This window comes from Monodelphis domestica, chromosome 4 (genome assembly GCF_027887165.1).
Source record: "Monodelphis domestica isolate mMonDom1 chromosome 4, mMonDom1.pri, whole genome shotgun sequence".
NCBI lineage: Eukaryota > Metazoa > Chordata > Mammalia > Didelphimorphia > Didelphidae > Monodelphis > Monodelphis domestica.
In genome coordinates, this window is record NC_077230.1 from 139,296,791 (window position 1) to 139,314,890 (window position 18,100).

The window sequence follows — 18,100 nt, forward strand, 5'->3', positions numbered from 1 at the left end:
ATAAAATAGGTATGTCCTGTTAATTGAAGAAATGCTGAGCTCAACAAGAAAATAATGAGGAATGACACATTTACTAAGTTCAGCCACAATACTGTGGACAACAAACAGAATTTAAATGTAAGTCATAAAATATTCTGTTTCTTCCTATCTGTCTGATTCTCATTAAGTGTACCCTTATTGAAGTTAGGCCCTAGATATATAGGGCAGTGGTTATGTTCAAGGTTACACTAGAAAACATGCCTTTTCTTGTTCATGCAGTCAGTTTCAAGTACATGAAATGGGACCAGAGATTTTAACCCTTAAAGTCAATGATAACTCCATGGGAAGAATGCTTTAGAAGGTATTTTAAAAGACATTTCGATATCAGGATGGTACAGAAAGCTCCCTTTCAGAACCAACTATCTATTAGAAACTGCCCAGTTCCTAAATTATTTGAATGGAAAATGCAAGCACTGGGCTTTTCTGGAGCAACCCGATACTCTGTTCTAGAAATGGTGGTTATTACTTATTCAGTTTTCTATTCCTTGCCATTAATTGACAGCTTAACAGCTCCTTCCACATGCTGCCAAGGGGCATCTGCAAAGAATGATCCTTAGAGAAATGAGGTTATCTGTCTGCTTCTTTGAGCTAAGTAATGATGTAATATTATAAAAACATCACTGGGCTAGAAGTCAGAAAGCAGGTCCATTTTTAACTAGAGCAACTTTGAGCCAATCAATTTACTTTTCTGGGTGTGGGTTTCCTCATTTGAAGAATGAGAGGAATTCCCTAAACAAAGTTCCTTCCAGATCTAACATTCGATGGTTTTCGGTTACAGTTATGATTCAATATCAGTGGTGGATGTAGAATAAATCACTTTTCTTTACAGATGACATAATTTTGAGGGTCTGGAAGCCTGATCTTATAGAAACTTAGATGATCTTATGGGATCTAAGAAATTGATTGCTATCAGGTCTTACCAGTGTCAACGTTAAGGTCAATAACATCTTCATTTTGAGGCATAGGTGGAGAAGGGAGTAAACTTTAATAAAAATTGGAAAGAAAATTTATTTCCAATGACAAGGAGCAGAATGTAATATTCATTTTCATATCCCTGAAATTGTAACAGATACTTCTGGATAGCCAGAGAAGACCATAATTTGAATCTTAACAATTCACTACCGTTCAATTCTTGAAAAAAAAATTCTTGTGGAAAAAAAAGTACACATTGATGAATTCATTGTTGGGGGATCTATGAATGGATACAACCATTTTGGAAAAAAATCTGGAATTATACGGGAAATATTATTAAATAGTGTATATACTCTCACCCAGTTATATCCCTGATGGGTCTATATCCAAGAAAGAATAAAGAAAAAGACTTAAAAATACTATTTTGAGAGAATACATGAGAAAACAGATGATTTTTAAAAGACATGGAATGATTTATATTAAATGATACAGGATGAAATAAAAATTTATATTATAATATTAATTACATAAAACCAAACAATTTTGAAGATTTTCAGAAAATAATGAAGAATGAAATAAGCAGAACCAAGGGAACTCTTTACATAAGCCACAACACTATATTGGAAATCAAAGGCATTAGAACTAGGATTATTATAATTACTATCAAGGGTATTTTTCTATATAATGAATTTTTGATTTATTTGACTATGTATACTTGTTTTAAGGAATGTTTCTTTTTTTTCTTCCAATGGGATAAGAGGGTGAAAAATTAGATTTCTGAAAGTTAAAAACAACAACAACAACAACATAATAATAATAATAATAATTTTAAAAAGAGATGGTAGTGCTGCAGATGTGCAATGTTGTATAAACTTTCAGATGAGGTCACTTTGTTAGTGTCATTCTTGGCTCAAAGTCCTTTTGAATAAATAGCTCCTCAATGTTGAGTATTGATTATTCAATGTTCCTTTCTTCTGTAAGTAGTGGGGTTGGTTGTCAAAAAAAAAAGGAAACTAAAGGAAGACCCAGCAATTCAAGAATTACTGAAAAATGTTGTGATATATGAATGTGATGGAGAACTATTATGCTGTAAGAAATAAGAAAATAGATGATTTCAAAAAGATTTGGGTATGCTTGTGAAAAGGGAGTTTGCTCTTCTGGTTTCCAGCTTTGAGACAGGAGACAAGGGATTTCATATCTTCTTCAGGAAGAAATCTCCAAAGAGAGAAAGGCTAGGGAGAAAAGCCAGTACTTAGAAAAGATGGTACTTTGGATCATGGTTTTATGCAATTTCCCCTTCGGGTAAGAGATCAGACTTTTAGTCAGTTGAGCTCACATATATAATTACCCATATGACAAATCATTCATTCTGAGTATTGTCTGATATATTTCTTATCCATATACTTTCTATTTCTTGTTTGCTCTTAGCTTGGATAAATGGATTTATTTGCAATTTGCTATGTGTTTTCAATATAGAACTGGCATTTTGCAGAAAAAGAGACCAGCCTTTGCATAAATAACTTGGATTATTCCTTCTCCATTAAGAAGGAGATTTCCAAGCCATTCTCCAATTGATAAAAAAGAAAGGGATATAAATGGGCAATTTTCAGATAAAGAAATCAAAACTATCAATAAGTATATAAAAAAGTGTTCTAAATCTTTTATAATTAGAGAGATGCAAATCAAAACAACTCTGAGGTCTTGATCAATGACACATGTAAAACACCTAGCAGATTGGCTAACTGACAGCTAAGGAAAGTAATAAATGTTGGAAGGAAAATTGGGACATTAATGCATTGCTGGTGGAGTTGTGAATTGATCCAACCATTCTGGAAGTCAATTTGGAACTATGCCCAAAGGGCACTAAAAGACTGTCAGCCCTTTGATCTAGCCATACGAATGCTGGGTTTACCCCAAAGAGATCATAAGGAAAAAGACTTGTGTAAAAATATTTGTAGCCACACTTTTAGTGGTGGCAAAAAATTGGAAAATGAGAGGATGCCCTTCAATTGGGGAATGGCTGAACGAATTGTGGTATATGTTGGTGATGGAATACTATTGTACTCAAAGGAATAATAAACTGGGGGAAGTTCATGTGAACTGGAACAACCTCCAGGAATTGATGCAGAGTGAGAGGAGCAGAACCAGAACATTGTACACAGAGACTGATACACGGTGGTACAATTGAACGTAAAGGACTTCTCTACTAGCGCCATTGCAATGATCAAGGCCAATTCTGAGGAACTCATGAGAAAGATGCTATCTATAGTTAGAGGAAGAACTGTGGGAGTAGAAACCCCGGATGAAAAACAATTGCTTAATCACATGAGTTGATGGGGGATGCAGACTCTAAATGATCACTCTAGTGCAATTATCAATAATAGGGAAATAGGTCTTGATCAATGACAATGTAAAACCCAGTGGAATTGCATGTTGGCTATGGTAGGTGGGTGGGTGGAGGGGAGGAAAAGAACATGAATCTTGTAACCAAGTAAAAATATTGTAAATTAATTAATTATTATAATAAAGTTTTCCAAACAAAAAAGAGATTTCAAGAATTCAGCTTAAGCTTAAAAATTATCTTCTCTAGATGAACAATATTTGTGGGGCCATATAGACATAATTCTAGCTCTCTATCCTTTCTCAAAGGAGAGAATTGATTAACTAACTGAACTGAGTGGTCACCTTCTGGCCTCAACCTCTTGTTTCCTTTCTGGGCAGGAATCATCGTCTCTCTTGGAGAAGAGTGAGTAGAGGAAGCAATTCATGCCTACCTAAAAGCCACATCTGAAGAAATACATGGAGACATGTTAACCTATGTGGGCAGCTCACAACATAAACCTCTATATCAGTTTTACTTTGTCAAAAGTGGGGATAATTTAATAAAGATCATTCATCTTGTACTTTAAAATTTGCAAAATACCTTGCAAATATTAATTCCTTTTATCCTCACACCAATCCTGCAATGTAGAGTTATTATTATCACTATTTTATGGATAAGGAAATGGAGGCAAACAGAGGTTGTGACTTGCCCAAGATTATACTAATAAGTGCTATAAGATATCTTCTTTCTTAAACTCACTTCAAATTCTCATCTTTAATTCTCAACTGTATTTTACAACTAATTCTTGGAGAAAATTATTTCCTCACTTATGAAGTTTTAGACCACTAGGATGAATGAGATTTGTTTTGTTTATAACTATTAACATTACATTTAAAATGGCTAGAACAGTTAGGTTTTCAGGTCTGCAAACCACCAGCGCATAAATAAACTGGAAATCAACCTGCATGAGAAACCTCGTAATTTATGTATTAAAGCTGCAGAAGAAATAGCAGCTGAAAAATTATCTCATGGTGAACAAATGACTAAAGTAATAACACTGCATCACTTACCTTAACAAATATCTAGTAGACATGTCCTGAAGGAACAGACCATCCATTAAGAAGAATGACAAAAATTTTAGCAGAGAATTTATCAGCTGGGTAATCTTACTATTTAGTAGCAATTTTTCTCTGGATTTTTGATCTCTCAGTACAAAAAAGATAAGATGGTATGGAAGTTGCCCATTTCTCAAAGTGAATAACAGACGCAAAGGAATGATATCCATTAAGAAAGGAGTGATTGAAGCAGAGAACACAGTTTTATGCATTGCTTTCTTCGATAGGTGTGTATGTATGTATACAAAGAGATTGGCAAGTAGATTGTGTGTTAAAAATGCATTTTAAGTTGTTTAGACAATATCACCTCTTGAATAACTTCTCTGAAACTAACCTGAAACTAGGATGAATGGCATTCTTCTTTAAAATATTCTTCCACATATAAAAATAGAAGGTATATTCATTGGGGAAAAGAGGAAGAGAGAATTTGTGAGTCTCTTCACTTTTTAACCCATTAAAAGCCAAATGATCATTTTTCTAATAGGATTCTTTAGTATAGTTCACCATTACTAGCATCATATTAAGAATATGGAGAAACAGTGTGGTAGAGTGGATAGGGGACAGTCTTAGAAGATCTGGGTTCAGGTCCTGTTTCTGATACATTCTTGCTGTATGACTTTGTGCAAGTAACCTAACCTTTCAGTGTCTGAGGCACATACATTATAGATGACTTGAACATTTGTATATGAAGTTCACCACCCTATTAGATTAAATTTTTCTAAAGGTCATATCTTAATTTACAATTATTTGTTAAGTAATAAAAGAACAGGCCAGAGAAGGCACAAACCATGTGTGGCTGGCTAGCTGGTCCTGCACACCCACTCATTCTGGATTAAAAAAAAAAAAGTCTCATTTCCTTTCCCAGGCCTCTTTGGTTGGAGCACACTGACCTCACTCTGGATAAGAACCAGATCTTGCCTCCACCCTTATTCAGCAAGAGTTTGGGAAGAGACACACATTGAAGCTTCATCTTAAAATTAAACTTTTTTTTCCCTTTAAGACCCCAAAGTTTTCTTGGGGTGTTGAAAAAGGAGAACACATAGTGTTAAATTTCCATAATTCTGAATGGATCTCACTATATGAGCCCACTCAATGTACATATATGTATATATCTTTTATTGACTTGATTTTTAAATGAACTGAAGTCTAGATGATGGACAATTCTCTGCAAAAGCTGTTACCTTTGTGGAAATCTGTATCATGACACACGCAAATTTATATTTTTAATTGGACAAAATAATGATAAGGACACACATATATATCCCTACTCTTTGATTTTGTAAATGTCAAATGATGAAAATAATGTAATTCACTTAAATTATTAAATAAGTGAGATGGAAAGGAGATATGTATAATGTAATTTTCATTTGTTTCTGGCATCATATCATATTTTAATTAAAGTTTTGAGAACTGAGTGACATTCTGAAATTCTTAGTTGAGGGGGACGAGCTTTTTCCTTCATCCCTGAGCGTGATTTGTATTATTGTTATCTTTGAGCCAAAAGGCAGCCTGAAATCTTGTCCAGTGATCTTTAAAGATGCCTACACAGTTGTAGGAGAGTGAACTGAGAAGAAGGAATAGGGCCTAACAGAGTTGAGAATCAACAGCATTGGGGGAAATCCTTGTGCAGGTTATCAGAAGCCAAACTGAAAGAATGATTAAAAGGGAAAACACAAAGGAGAGCTGAGCTGCAGCAGGAAAAAGAGAGATCCAAGGAGTCTGTTTGGCCCCTATGCCAGTGTTCTGAAAACAACTTGTGGCAACTTGTGAGAGCTGACAGCCCGTTTTTCAGGGTGAGCATTTACATTCTGGAAATCAGAACAAAGAATCAGATAGCAAGCTAGGATTGCATAAAATGTAAATGAACACAGAGAGCTAAGCCTCTGTCTGAATTTCAGGGTTCCATACCTAAGGGCTCTCAGTTATTGTGATAGTGTTAAATAATTAGTAATATTTCAGTCTGTGAGGGACTCCATAAGTAGCAGAGAAATGGACCACCTCCAACTGAAGCCTATTATATTTTCCTTAGGCTAAAGCTGAGGTAATTGTTGGGACAGGATTTAGCTGACTAATTCTTCAGAGCAGTGGCAAGGAACACAGAGTGGTAAGCAATGAAAAGATGGTACCTTAAGCCAATGCCCATGAAAGAGATAAGCAGGACTCGAGAAGGACCAAGCTCTCACTTTTCCAGAAGAGAATTAGAACCTCCACGGCGATAGGTGCCAGTATCAGATTATTTTAGGAATTTGGAAAATGAGACACATTTGTAATTGGGGAAATATATATGCAGTGGGAGCATGTAATTTGCACGTTTTGTCAATACCAAACGGTTGAGAATGAAGCCAAACCCCACAAAAATGAAAACCTTAATGGGGGAAAAAGGGATAATGCTTCAAATTTGATGATATGGCATCCTTTTGTGAGAAAACATGATCCAATTCATAACTGGAGAAGCCTCAAAAGATTTGTTTCAGGAGTAAAGTCCACTTTAAAAAATGTGTGTATATTCTATAACTGTATAAGCATATATGATTTTATTTCTACAAAACTCCATCTGTATAATGTCATCTCATGTGGTAGTCTACTTATAGACTTGTCTGAGAGAGGGAAAGTGACTTGTTTATGGTAATACAGCCAATATGTAGCAGAGACAAGACTTCAGCCATCTCCAAAATCAGCTCTCTGTCCTCCAGGGCTTGTTGTCTTTCACGAACATCTCTGTCTGCTTGTCTTTCTGTCAGTCAGTCTGTCTGTCTGACTGTCTGTCCCTCTCCCCTCATTTAAAGATGCACATAAATGCACCTATATAATTTTATTCTTCTCCATCTCCAACATAAGCTTTCAATAGCAGTAGGAAAAAGGAAGGGTTGGACTTATATGAACATAGACTGAGAAGTTTATGAGAAACAGAAATTAAAGTAAGGAAGAGGGAGGAAGAAGAAAGAGAGAGCAGCTTTTTTTCCTCCCAGGCCAGAGGACATTCCTACTCTCACATGGCAGAGAGAATCATGGCAACCGCATGTATAATGATGTCAGTGCTTCCCCTTGCTACAATAAGTACTGCAAAGGGATGATAAACGTGTTATATGCTTGTCTAGGGTTCTTCTTCCCAGGATGTTTTATAATTATCTATAAGGCAATCAATTAATTTCTTAACTTTAAAAATTACCCAACACAAGGACTTAAATATGTAGAATTTCATTTAAATAAGTCAGTCAACAATTTTGTATAAAGTATTGAACACTTCATTGTAGAAACATAGGCAAAATGACTATTATAACCAAAATGAAAAATACTGTTCAATTTAAAAAATGTACTTAAACAAGAACCTGAAAAAGTTTATGATATGCATAACATTGTTCAAGCAAAATTGCACTAGTATTACATAAATCAATAGTTTATAAAGGCCTCAATATGGCAAAGTTTAGAAATAGGTAGTATGCATGCACATAGTACAACAAAAAAATCTCTTTATAAAACAGCAGTTTTTTTAATGCTTGTACAAAGGGAATAAAGAGCAACCACAAACATATTTCATCTGTTATGTTAATACATTATGACAGCTAAAAGTCGGTCATGTCTATCAGAGGAACAAAAAGCCCTCTATACCGTGTGAATAAATCTTTTGTGCCTTTAAAGATATTTGTATAAAAATGCTATCCTTTCTTTTAATATGTAACTTAAATAAATCATACTTCTTCAGTTGAAATTTTGGGAAAAAACAAGTGAGTGGGCTCTATATACTTAATAGAATAGAACAGAAATGGAGACCAGAGTAATTAGTCCAACTTTGACACTTTCCACCTTTGATTATAGATTATTGATATTTATCCCAGAACTATTTTGTTAAGGTTCTTTAACAATATATATATAAATATATATATATATTTTAAATGAATCGGTCATAGTGTACCATTAACATATCCAATCCACATTGCCTACTGAAAAAACTGCTTTGCTTTGTATGTATGATCTGAAGAAAACAATTCATTTGCTTTCACAAAATTGGAATTCTGTTGTCAGTTTGTGTGCTTATGTTTTCTCTCTCTTCCATTGTCTCCTATGTAGTAAGGGGTTAATCATCCACAAAATTCAGGTGACTGTGAACAAATCCATAATATATGAATAGGTAATGCCCTCTTGTGCTCTAGAGTGGCTACTATACTAAAGGCCTAATGGAGATCAGAAGATCTTGTTTCATAGCAAGTAAAGTCTTTCCGCTTTTAGGATAATGTTGCTATATTCTATCAGTATTGGTTAAATATAAATGTTGATTATATGGCATATGTGTTTAGGATAGCACATACAATTTCAGAAAGCTTACTTGTATTCATGCAGATCATAAGAATTTATCTTTTTTTTTTTTCATCTTAAAGCCTAATTTATCTCTTCATGATCTAAGGCAAATTTCAAAAGCAGGTCATGTTGGAATTTTGAAGATTATATACTTTTATTCAGGCTCTGAAGTAAAATCCTAATGGGCGCAAAGAAGAAAGTACACCATTCAATCATTCTTTCACCATTTAAACAGAAAAAATGACGCACCGTACTACAGCTTTCAGACTATATCATGGAAAAGTGCAGATAACAATTTTTTGACTAAGTAGAACCAAAAAAAGTTCGTACAAAATAGATTGCTCATATTCACACTACAAAGGAATATGTTTTTAATTTTAACAAATTCAAAGGTGTGTCATATCAGCAGCATTGTTGTAAATTGTAGTGTAGTGCAGTTTCTTTTTTTTTTTGTAAAAATACCATACAAATGGTCAATCAATAGTCATCAGCAGAAAACAAACCAACAACTGAAACTCATAAAACAATTAAACCCAAAAAGGGAGAAACAAAAGAGGTAATGCTGATGCCAAAACAATTATAATACTGTTGGGACATACAAAAGTAATCCTTATATTTTATACATTTATACAGAATATAAAACTTGTCAGCAGATTATGCCACTGTCTCCCTTATCCCAATTTCTATTTTCTTTGGAAGGAGTTCTTTCCTTTCATCAACACTTCCTAAGGAATTTCGACAGTTTTGCCCATCCATATATAATTTTGCATACACTGGATTGGAGTAATTCGTTGGCTGAGGGGAGAGAAAAAGGGAAATTATTACTTAATTAACTCCAGTTCATTTCAACATCAACAAAAATGTGCCTGATCTGTATAAGACAACATGCTTGGACTAAGACAAAAAGACAAAAATGGAATCGTTCTTGTCCTCAATGAGCTTACATTGAATTATGGGATGATGTAATAGTTGGATACAGGTTAATACAAAGCTAATACACAGTCAATTAAAGAGTTTGGTGGCAGGGTGTGGAGATCAGAAAAGATGATATTTAGATTTTGTTTGCAAGGATTTTAGGGCTTCTAAAAATTGGAGGTGGGAAGAGAATGCTTTGCGAGATATAGGAAATAGTTTGTGCAAAGGTATGGAAGTGGGGGGATTTAAATATGTTCAGGAAACAGTTTTTCGTTCATCCTTAACAAAGATAACAATACTTGTGAAGGGGAACATGTACATGGCATGTAGTATAATTTAAATGTGACAAGTTTATTTTGGGAAAATCACAATTTACTGAAATGTTCTTTCTTTTTCAGAAAAATGATAAGTTCTAGATCCAATGTATTTTGTAAGCTTGGTCACATTTTTATTTTTTTTTAATTTTTTATTCTTTGTTAAATCCTTACCTTCCCCTTAGAATCAGTGGGGTGCATTGGTTCTAAGTCAGAAGAGTAGTAAGGACTAGGCAATGGGGGTTCAGTGACTTGTCCAGAGTCACACAGCTAGGAAGTGCCTGAGACCAGATTTGAACCAAGGACTTCTCATCTCTAGGCTTAGCTCTCAATCCAATAAGCCACTTAGCTGCTCCTGGTGATACTTTAGAGAAAGTTCCTATGAAAGCTTTGTGGGGCCTAGACATGGAGGGAAACAAACTGAATCTTTTAAGCCCTGGAACAGGAATTCACTAAATTATATCAATTCTTGGAATTTTCACAATGTCATCTTTGTGTTTTCCTGTTCTATTTTAAATCATCAATTATCAAATTATCAATTAGCTATGGCATAAGTTGTTAATATGATGCCAAAAAGTCATTTGGAAACATCAGATTGATGACTTGAATCTTAGTCTTTTCCTTCCAACCATTTCCTTTTCTTTTTTTTTTAACTTATCTTCTTTCTTAGTATTAACTCTAGGACAGAAGGACAAGGGCTAGATAAATGGAGCCAATGGACTTGTCCAGGATTATATAGCTAGGAAATGTCTGAAATCATATTTGAACCCAGGACCTCCTAACTCCACACCTGACACTAACCATTGTGTCGCCTGGCTGCCTGCCTTCAAACCATGTCTTGTAGACATTCTTAAGAACTACTTGCTAAAAGTGAGACTAAAAGGAAAAAATACTTTGCCATTCTGATATTCTAGTTCTCAGGATGACTAATTTTAGGACTAAAATAATATATTACATAACTGAGGCACTAAACCAGTTTCTGAGGATTGGCTGGTTGGCTACAGTACCTGCAGTCATTAAATTCAGTCAAAAACTGTGAGAAGAGAAAAATCACTTAATCACTTATTATTTTGCATTTTCTTATCATTAAGTAAAAAAGAAAAGTAAAACATTTGTTTATATAAAGGAGTAGCTTTATAACCAAAACAGTTGTAGCTCTGTGTAGACTTTGGCTGTTTTATTTATATACTTTTATTTATAAAAATCATTGACTATACCATTTCCAAAGTATTATAAAAATGCATTCAGACTGAGTCAAAGAGACATTTTCAGGTCTGAAACTGTTCTACGTATACTGTCTTTATAATTTCCACTGATATTTACAAAATTACTTTATAGGTTCTTTTTTCAGCAGTTAGGTAGCACAGTTGATAGAATGCTGGACCTAGAAGCAGAAAGTTCTAATCCAGCCTCAGATGCTTGCTAGCTGTGGACTCAGGAATAAATCATTTAGTTTCTGTTTGACTCAGTTTCCTCATCTATAAAATGAGAACAATAATAGAACCTAACTTCTAGGGTTGCTGTGAATATCAAATGAGATAATTACAGTAAATCACTCAGGACAGTGCCTGGTACACAGTAAGTGCTATATAAATGTTAGCTATTATTATTTTCAATAATCATTTATTAAATAGCTGGTAGGTGATAGATACTGTGCTAGGCTATGGAAACAAACTTCAAAATGAACGTAAATTCATTAATCTTTCATGTTCAAGTAATACATTTTGTAGAATACACACAATTATTCTATTTAAGAAAAAAAGGATCACTAATAACAGTGCTTTATATTTTATAGCAAGCTTTGTCTATGCAATCTCAGTTACAATAAGGTCATGGCAACTGTTTGCAAATGAGGCGCAATGTGACATTATAAAATATGGAAATAAAAAATATGGAAATGAGTAAGATGATTCTCTTCTAAAGCATGCAGCATGGTTCTATGGAGTTTGGTTACATAAACAATCTATCTTAATAGTATATAAAGGAATATTAAAGACTAAACATTTTAATTTTTTCACCTGAAAATTCTGACCAGAAATTCTAACTTTCTATGAACTGCAACATTCTTTCTTTTATTTTAATATGATGCTGCAGAAGATTCATTTTTCTTTAGTGAGTTGTAGAAAAATCTGAAAATCTTAGTTAACATGAAAAACAACCAGTCCTAGATAATTACAATCTCTGATTTTGCAATAACTTTTCAATTAAAAACTCAATAAAGAACTATGTCTCCACAGAGTCAAATATACAGTGTTGGCTTATGAGGAACCCTGGGATGGAATGGACATGGAAAAAAGAATTTTCATCTTCTCACCCCTGCAGTTAGTGGTCCTTTCAAATCAGAGTTTAAGTAGATGGGCGGCGCTGTGTGTGGAAGCTTGAAAGCACTAGGTCCTCCCCCTATATATCTGGCCTGTGTATAAATAAAGAATTTTAGTTTCTGGTCTATATCACATTGCATTTCCCCTCACCCCCCCATTTACAGGTCTATTTCTTTTCTGTTACAAAATACTATTTTTGTCCTTAGACCTTTATTTAACATGAAATACTGTACTTGTGGCATTTATCAAGAGAATCTCAATACTATTAATCAAATATTAATATTCACTCATTGTTTCAGATGTTTCCAACTTACTGGAGAGACTGAACTCCAAGAGGCATTCTTTCCATTCCATTTTATTCCCCCAGGAAACATCTCTGATACAGTTCTGTGAATAATGTGCTTACATCTCCCAATTAAATCCTCTTACTTTGGGAAAATCTGCTAGTTGAACTGTTCTGGATAATTAGCCATTTTATTAACCCTGACTGCTCCTACTCAAACCAGAACTTATCATGACCTTTCTGTGAGTCTCTCACCTTATTTCTCCAGGAAAAAAAATGATAGAACAGATTGAGTATATTTGTTCCCAAAGGAGTTGGACTTGCCCTTTTATTTGGTATTGTGGGTTAGAATTAATCAACTTGAAAGTTTGGTTAATTAGCCTGACACCCATACCCTACTTCCTATTAGTGACATGGAAGAAAGAAATGGGGCTATGCAGCGGATCAAAATAGTGTGTGTGAAAAAGTTAGAAGAGACTAAATTCTTTCTCTTTATAGCTCGAATGTTCTATGAATTCAATTTATATAATTCAGAAATTATTAACCAGCTTAATTATGTTTAATAAAAGATATGTACATGTTAAACTATCTGGTCCATTTCATTGGCTGGGCTAGAAATACACAGGAAAAGAAAGTTTCTTCAGGGTGTAATCTCCTCCTTCTTTGAACAGAAAACATTTTTTAAAAAAACTTAATTAAGAAGATCATTGAATTGGGAGGTAGGAGATCTGGCTTGCTGCATCTGAAATACTGAGAAGTACTGATGTAGCCTCAAGCTAAAGGTCATTTCCTCTCTGGTTCTCCGTTATCTCAAGGAGTCAATCTGGACAGAATTATTCCTATAATTCCTTAGGTTGTCTCTGACAATTATAGTTTGGGTAGCAATCAAGAGTTCAAATAATCATTTCCCAAGTCATAAACTGACAATATGGGGAGCTTCAGTCTCATTTAGGAGCCTCCAGAGACCAGTCAAGGTCAGCTTTTTGTTACTAGAGTAAATGACAAATTGACTGAAGAAAGATTTCTAGAAGGGTCTTCCCATAAACTTGAGATTTTAGTCCTATGGAGCTATTCTCATTGAAGTGGATAATAATTGGCTCAGTTTAATCAATGAGAAATTAAAATGACAGGGAAAATTAGAACCCTTTCTCCCACCAAAATAGTCTAAATTAGATTCTTCAAACAATTATAAATTGCAATTTTAGGTACTGTATTATTTTTATTCCCTAAGAATACTGCAAAGAATTCAGAAAGCACATTATCTCAGATGTCTCTCCACTTCTCAAATAGACTAATAAAAACGTTCAGATTACCTGTCTTATGCCAATTCTGTGGCAAGAATATTAAAAATTAAGGTTATTTGTGTTTGTGTTTTGAACAAATTTAAAATGCAGGAGTTAGTTACTGAATTAATAATTACTGACACCGATTTTCAACTGGATGTTGTTCCTTTCAATAACAAGACATTCTACACTAAGATAATGTCTTAGAAGTAGAGACAAATGTCCCATTCCAAGGTGAGTTCAATTCAATTTGTGTTCATAGAAAAAAAAAAAACAGTTGCCATTTGGTGGACTTATTTAATTAGAAATGTTAATTTTTTCACCTGGACAAAAGATTGCCCTTATGGCATCTAAGAATACAGCATGGGAAGGTTTTGCAAGGTATCCACAAATAAAGGTTCTTTGACTTAGAGCAGTGCCTGAAACATGAAACTTGCTTGATACTAAGAGCTGTTGAATGAATATTTGACCTAAGATCAAGTCATTAGTTGTAGGAAAAAAGTGAAATCAGTTCATAGCAATCAGGTTAAAAATTGAACCATTTAACTTAAAATATTAATAAAATTCACATGGAAATAAGGATTGTTTTTTTTTTCCTGTTTTCTGATTAACCACTTGACTTATCTATTTCCTTCTGCTAAGGTAAAAGTGACCATGAAGCAAGGTAAAACAACAGTGATCTAATAAATGGATCTAATGATTTTAAGAAAATAAAATATCAAATTTATCATCTCTGAGTTAATGATATTTTTCAAGGCAAAATAACGAAAGGATGTCTAATAGCGAAAATTATCTGCTAACAAGTATTATTATTATAGAGGCAGTGGGGCATTATGGATAGGGAATTGCTTTAGAGAAAGGAAGAACTGGTTTTAAGAGGCCCCTCTGACATGTGGACATAGGATCTTAGCATAACCTCTCAGAGGTGTATGCAATTCACTAAGACCCTTAAATTGTAGTGGGAAGGGTATAGTATTTCCCAAAATTCCCTGCGTCTCCACATTGGTGGGATCACGTTATTGATATTTAACTGCCCGCATCCTCTTTTCATGGATAGAGAACATTTTGTCACCAGTGAGTTCTCTCTATCAGTGAAATAATAGTTCCACTCTCTATCCCTTACATAAGCAACTGAGAGCACATAATCTAAAATTCCAAATACCATAAGGATTTTCCTTTTGCCAGACAAGTACTTTTTATAGATTACTTTGCTGTGTACATTGAACTTCATCCTTGATACTTATCCTAATGGAGTAAGACTTGATCTGCTGGAATCTATGCAATGTGTTTTTATTTCAATGTACATTTAAGCACACCATACTTAGAGAACAAATATTGTTTTACACTAACACTGTATACTTACAAACTGAGTGAATTTATAGTACATATACTTCCCTCAAATATTTACCTTTTTTAAAAGTAATTTATAATGCTAGTTATATATAATGCAGAATTCCTGCAAATTTTTCTTTGGAAGAAGATATGTTCAAGAATCCTTATTATTTAATATTTTCAATTGAAAAGGAAATGTGCATTATTTCAGAAGCACAGAAATAATTATGACACAGAAATAAAAATAATTTATTTTACCCTCTAATGAAATGGTTTTACCTTTGCTGGATCTACTATGAAATCAGGATCTAAAAGACTTCCATCATTATGATCATGGTCCACTTCATACATATTATATGATGGATTGCCAATCTCCACATTAATTCCTCCATTAATAATAGGTTGTCTTCTAATAGTTTTTGTCCTATAATAAAAGGACAAACAAAAATGAATACACTTTTAAAATATCATAAGCAGGATATACATAAATATTTAATTTTATGTATTTAACTAGTATTTTTTACAAATATACAATTAACTCTATTCAGAAAAAAAGTTTTAGAACAATATAAAATGTATATAGTAAATGATGAATTATTAGTTGTCTAGGGGAAAAAGAGAATAGTAAGATCTAAAACCAACCCCCCAAAACATTAAGGATATCCTCAGTTTGTCCAAGTTAATTACTGAAAAGACATCCATATTTGGAATTATCATCATTCAAGAAGGCTATAAAAAACTGACCACTTCATTATCAGTACCAAACAGGAGTGAAGGGAAATTAAAACAAAATGATTTTATCCCCCAATCACACTGTCAAATTATCTCATTCTCTTTTTTTGTTCTGTAACAGTCTTACAGATGCTCTTTTGGCTACCATTTCTCCTTGCTTCAGCCCACCTTTGTGAGAGTAGGCCATTATAACTCTAGTTGATCTCTAACTTTTTTCTTTATATAGTTCTTTGCTTAAATATTATGTAAATGTTCACATACATGCACTTATATGTGTATATATGTATGTATGCCCATATATAAGCATGTATGTATATGTAATAACTTAAAAGATTTTAGCTAGTAAGGGTTCTGGGGGACATTGTATATATTGCCTAAACATTCAAAGTCTGACCAGAGGCCAAATACAGTTAAACTTACCCTGAGATTCTTTGCAAAATGTACCCAGATAATTATCTAATTATCTACTAATCAAGAATTAGTGGCCAGTTTAGCCTAACCACCTGCAGACCACCTCATTTATGTAATTGACTGCTGTCAGGTGCCATAATAGCAGTTTTAGGTCAATGAGTCATAGTTAATGAACCTGACTATAATTAATTATTCAAATGAACCAATGCAGTCTGTAACTAGTAACATTTATGATTGTATGGTTCATTTCTGAAAAAGATGGCTGCCCCTGCCTACTACAGTAAGTGTGAGTCTCTCATGGACCATCTTTTGTTGATCAAGGACCAAAAGGAAGACTCTACAGAGCCTATTAATTGACAATTTATCTGTCAAATCTTTCCAGACTATCTCCATTCCATCAAGGAGTGGACAAATTACTAGCCATTTTCGGTGAATCTGAGCTGGCTCAAAAACCAAGTAGAAAAACATTGTAGTAGAGAGCTCACAAATATGAACGAAACCTTTCTGATTCTGATTATCAAAAGGAAAGTAGAAAGCTGATCTATTTTATGTATTTATGTAAATATACACACAAATACACACATTCATACATGTTTGCAATGCACCTTTCCTTTTGGGGTCATAGAATAACATATCTTACCTTCGTTTTCTTTTACAAAGCACTAAGCCAATTACTAAAGTAGTAATTAGTGTCACCAGGAGGACAAGAGGAACAATGATCGCAATACTTCCTGTAAAAGATTTTTAAGAATCATATATCTATGTAAAAGAAGATAAATTCAAAGGTTAAGGAGAGGTCTAAAATATAATCTAAGGCTGATATAAAAAAATATACTTAAGAATTTTATAAATAAACACAATTAAAAAAAAACACTTCTGATCTTAATTTCATTGTTGTATGAAGGGGGAAAATACAGTCTCCAGATGTCCAGAATATATTTGTTATTGTGAGATGAAACAAACCCCTTTCATTTTTGAACAGTTATGTAAACTGTTCTTTTTTTTTCCATATTCTGGAGTTCTGAAGATAGGTAGCAGGCTTCTGAAGGTTAGAAATACTGTCCCTGAGAAAGTGCCTTTCTCTGAATAATTCCTTCCATCTTTACTCAGCCACCACTAATTTATTTCCTCACATTACTGCCTAATATGACACATTGTTCCTTCAACAAAAGCTGTTGCATATCTCTGTCTCTACATATTGCTTCAAATATACATATTATTTCATACTTGCTATCACAGAAAGGCTGGAACTTCTAAATGTATTAAACTAATGGGGGTCAGAGCTATTGATTTTCCCTATTTACAGTCATCCTGAGCCTCTACTTTATAAGCGTCTGTGATCCCTGTGTAGCTTCGATTTCTGCAGAAAGTAATATTGAAACATTTAATTCAAAAGCATTCTGAGACTAATTCTCAAAATATCACAAAGAAATAAAGAATATAAAAGAATGGCAAAGATCATGTATGTTCTTTTACCATCACCATCCCTATCACTATCCCTCATCGTTTCCCCAATCACCATGAAAAGAAAGAAAGAGATAGAAAGGGAAAAAGGTAAGAAGGAAGGAAGGAAGGAAGGAAGGAAGGAAGGAAGGAAGGAAGGAAGGAAGGAAGGAAGGAAGGAAGGAAGGAAGGAAGGAAGGAAGGAAGGAAGGAAGGAAGGAAGGAAGGAAGGAAGGAAGGAAGGAAGGAAGGAAGGAAGAAAAAGAGCACTGCTTTTTGAGTCCAAGAATGCTAATTCTAGGGTCATAGGTCTTGGATTTTGTTCCTATTTCTGACATTTACTATGTAACCTGGAGCATAATATTATCGTCATATGTAAGA

General features: G+C 33.9%; 1 protein-coding gene across 7 annotated transcripts in view; it reads right to left on the minus strand.

The window, feature by feature from the left end:
• Nucleotides 1-9,122: 9,122 nt before the first annotated feature.
• The window catches only part of LRP1B (LDL receptor related protein 1B), a 2,480,145-nt gene continuing 2,471,167 nt past the window's right edge, over nt 9,123-18,100 (minus strand). For 6 of the 7 annotated variants that reach the window (XM_007494117.3, XM_056797188.1, XM_056797187.1 and 3 more), the window contains 4 exons: nt 16,917-17,007; nt 15,413-15,557; nt 12,229-12,327; nt 9,123-9,480 (listed from right to left, as the gene is read on the minus strand). In XM_007494117.3, coding sequence (XP_007494179.2) covers nt 9,340-9,480; nt 12,229-12,327; nt 15,413-15,557; nt 16,917-17,007 — 476 coding nt within the window. In that variant the 3' untranslated portion in view covers nt 9,123-9,339. The remainder of the gene's footprint in view (nt 9,481-12,228; nt 12,328-15,412; nt 15,558-16,916; nt 17,008-18,100) is intronic. The other variant, XM_056797186.1, reaches the window with a different exon arrangement.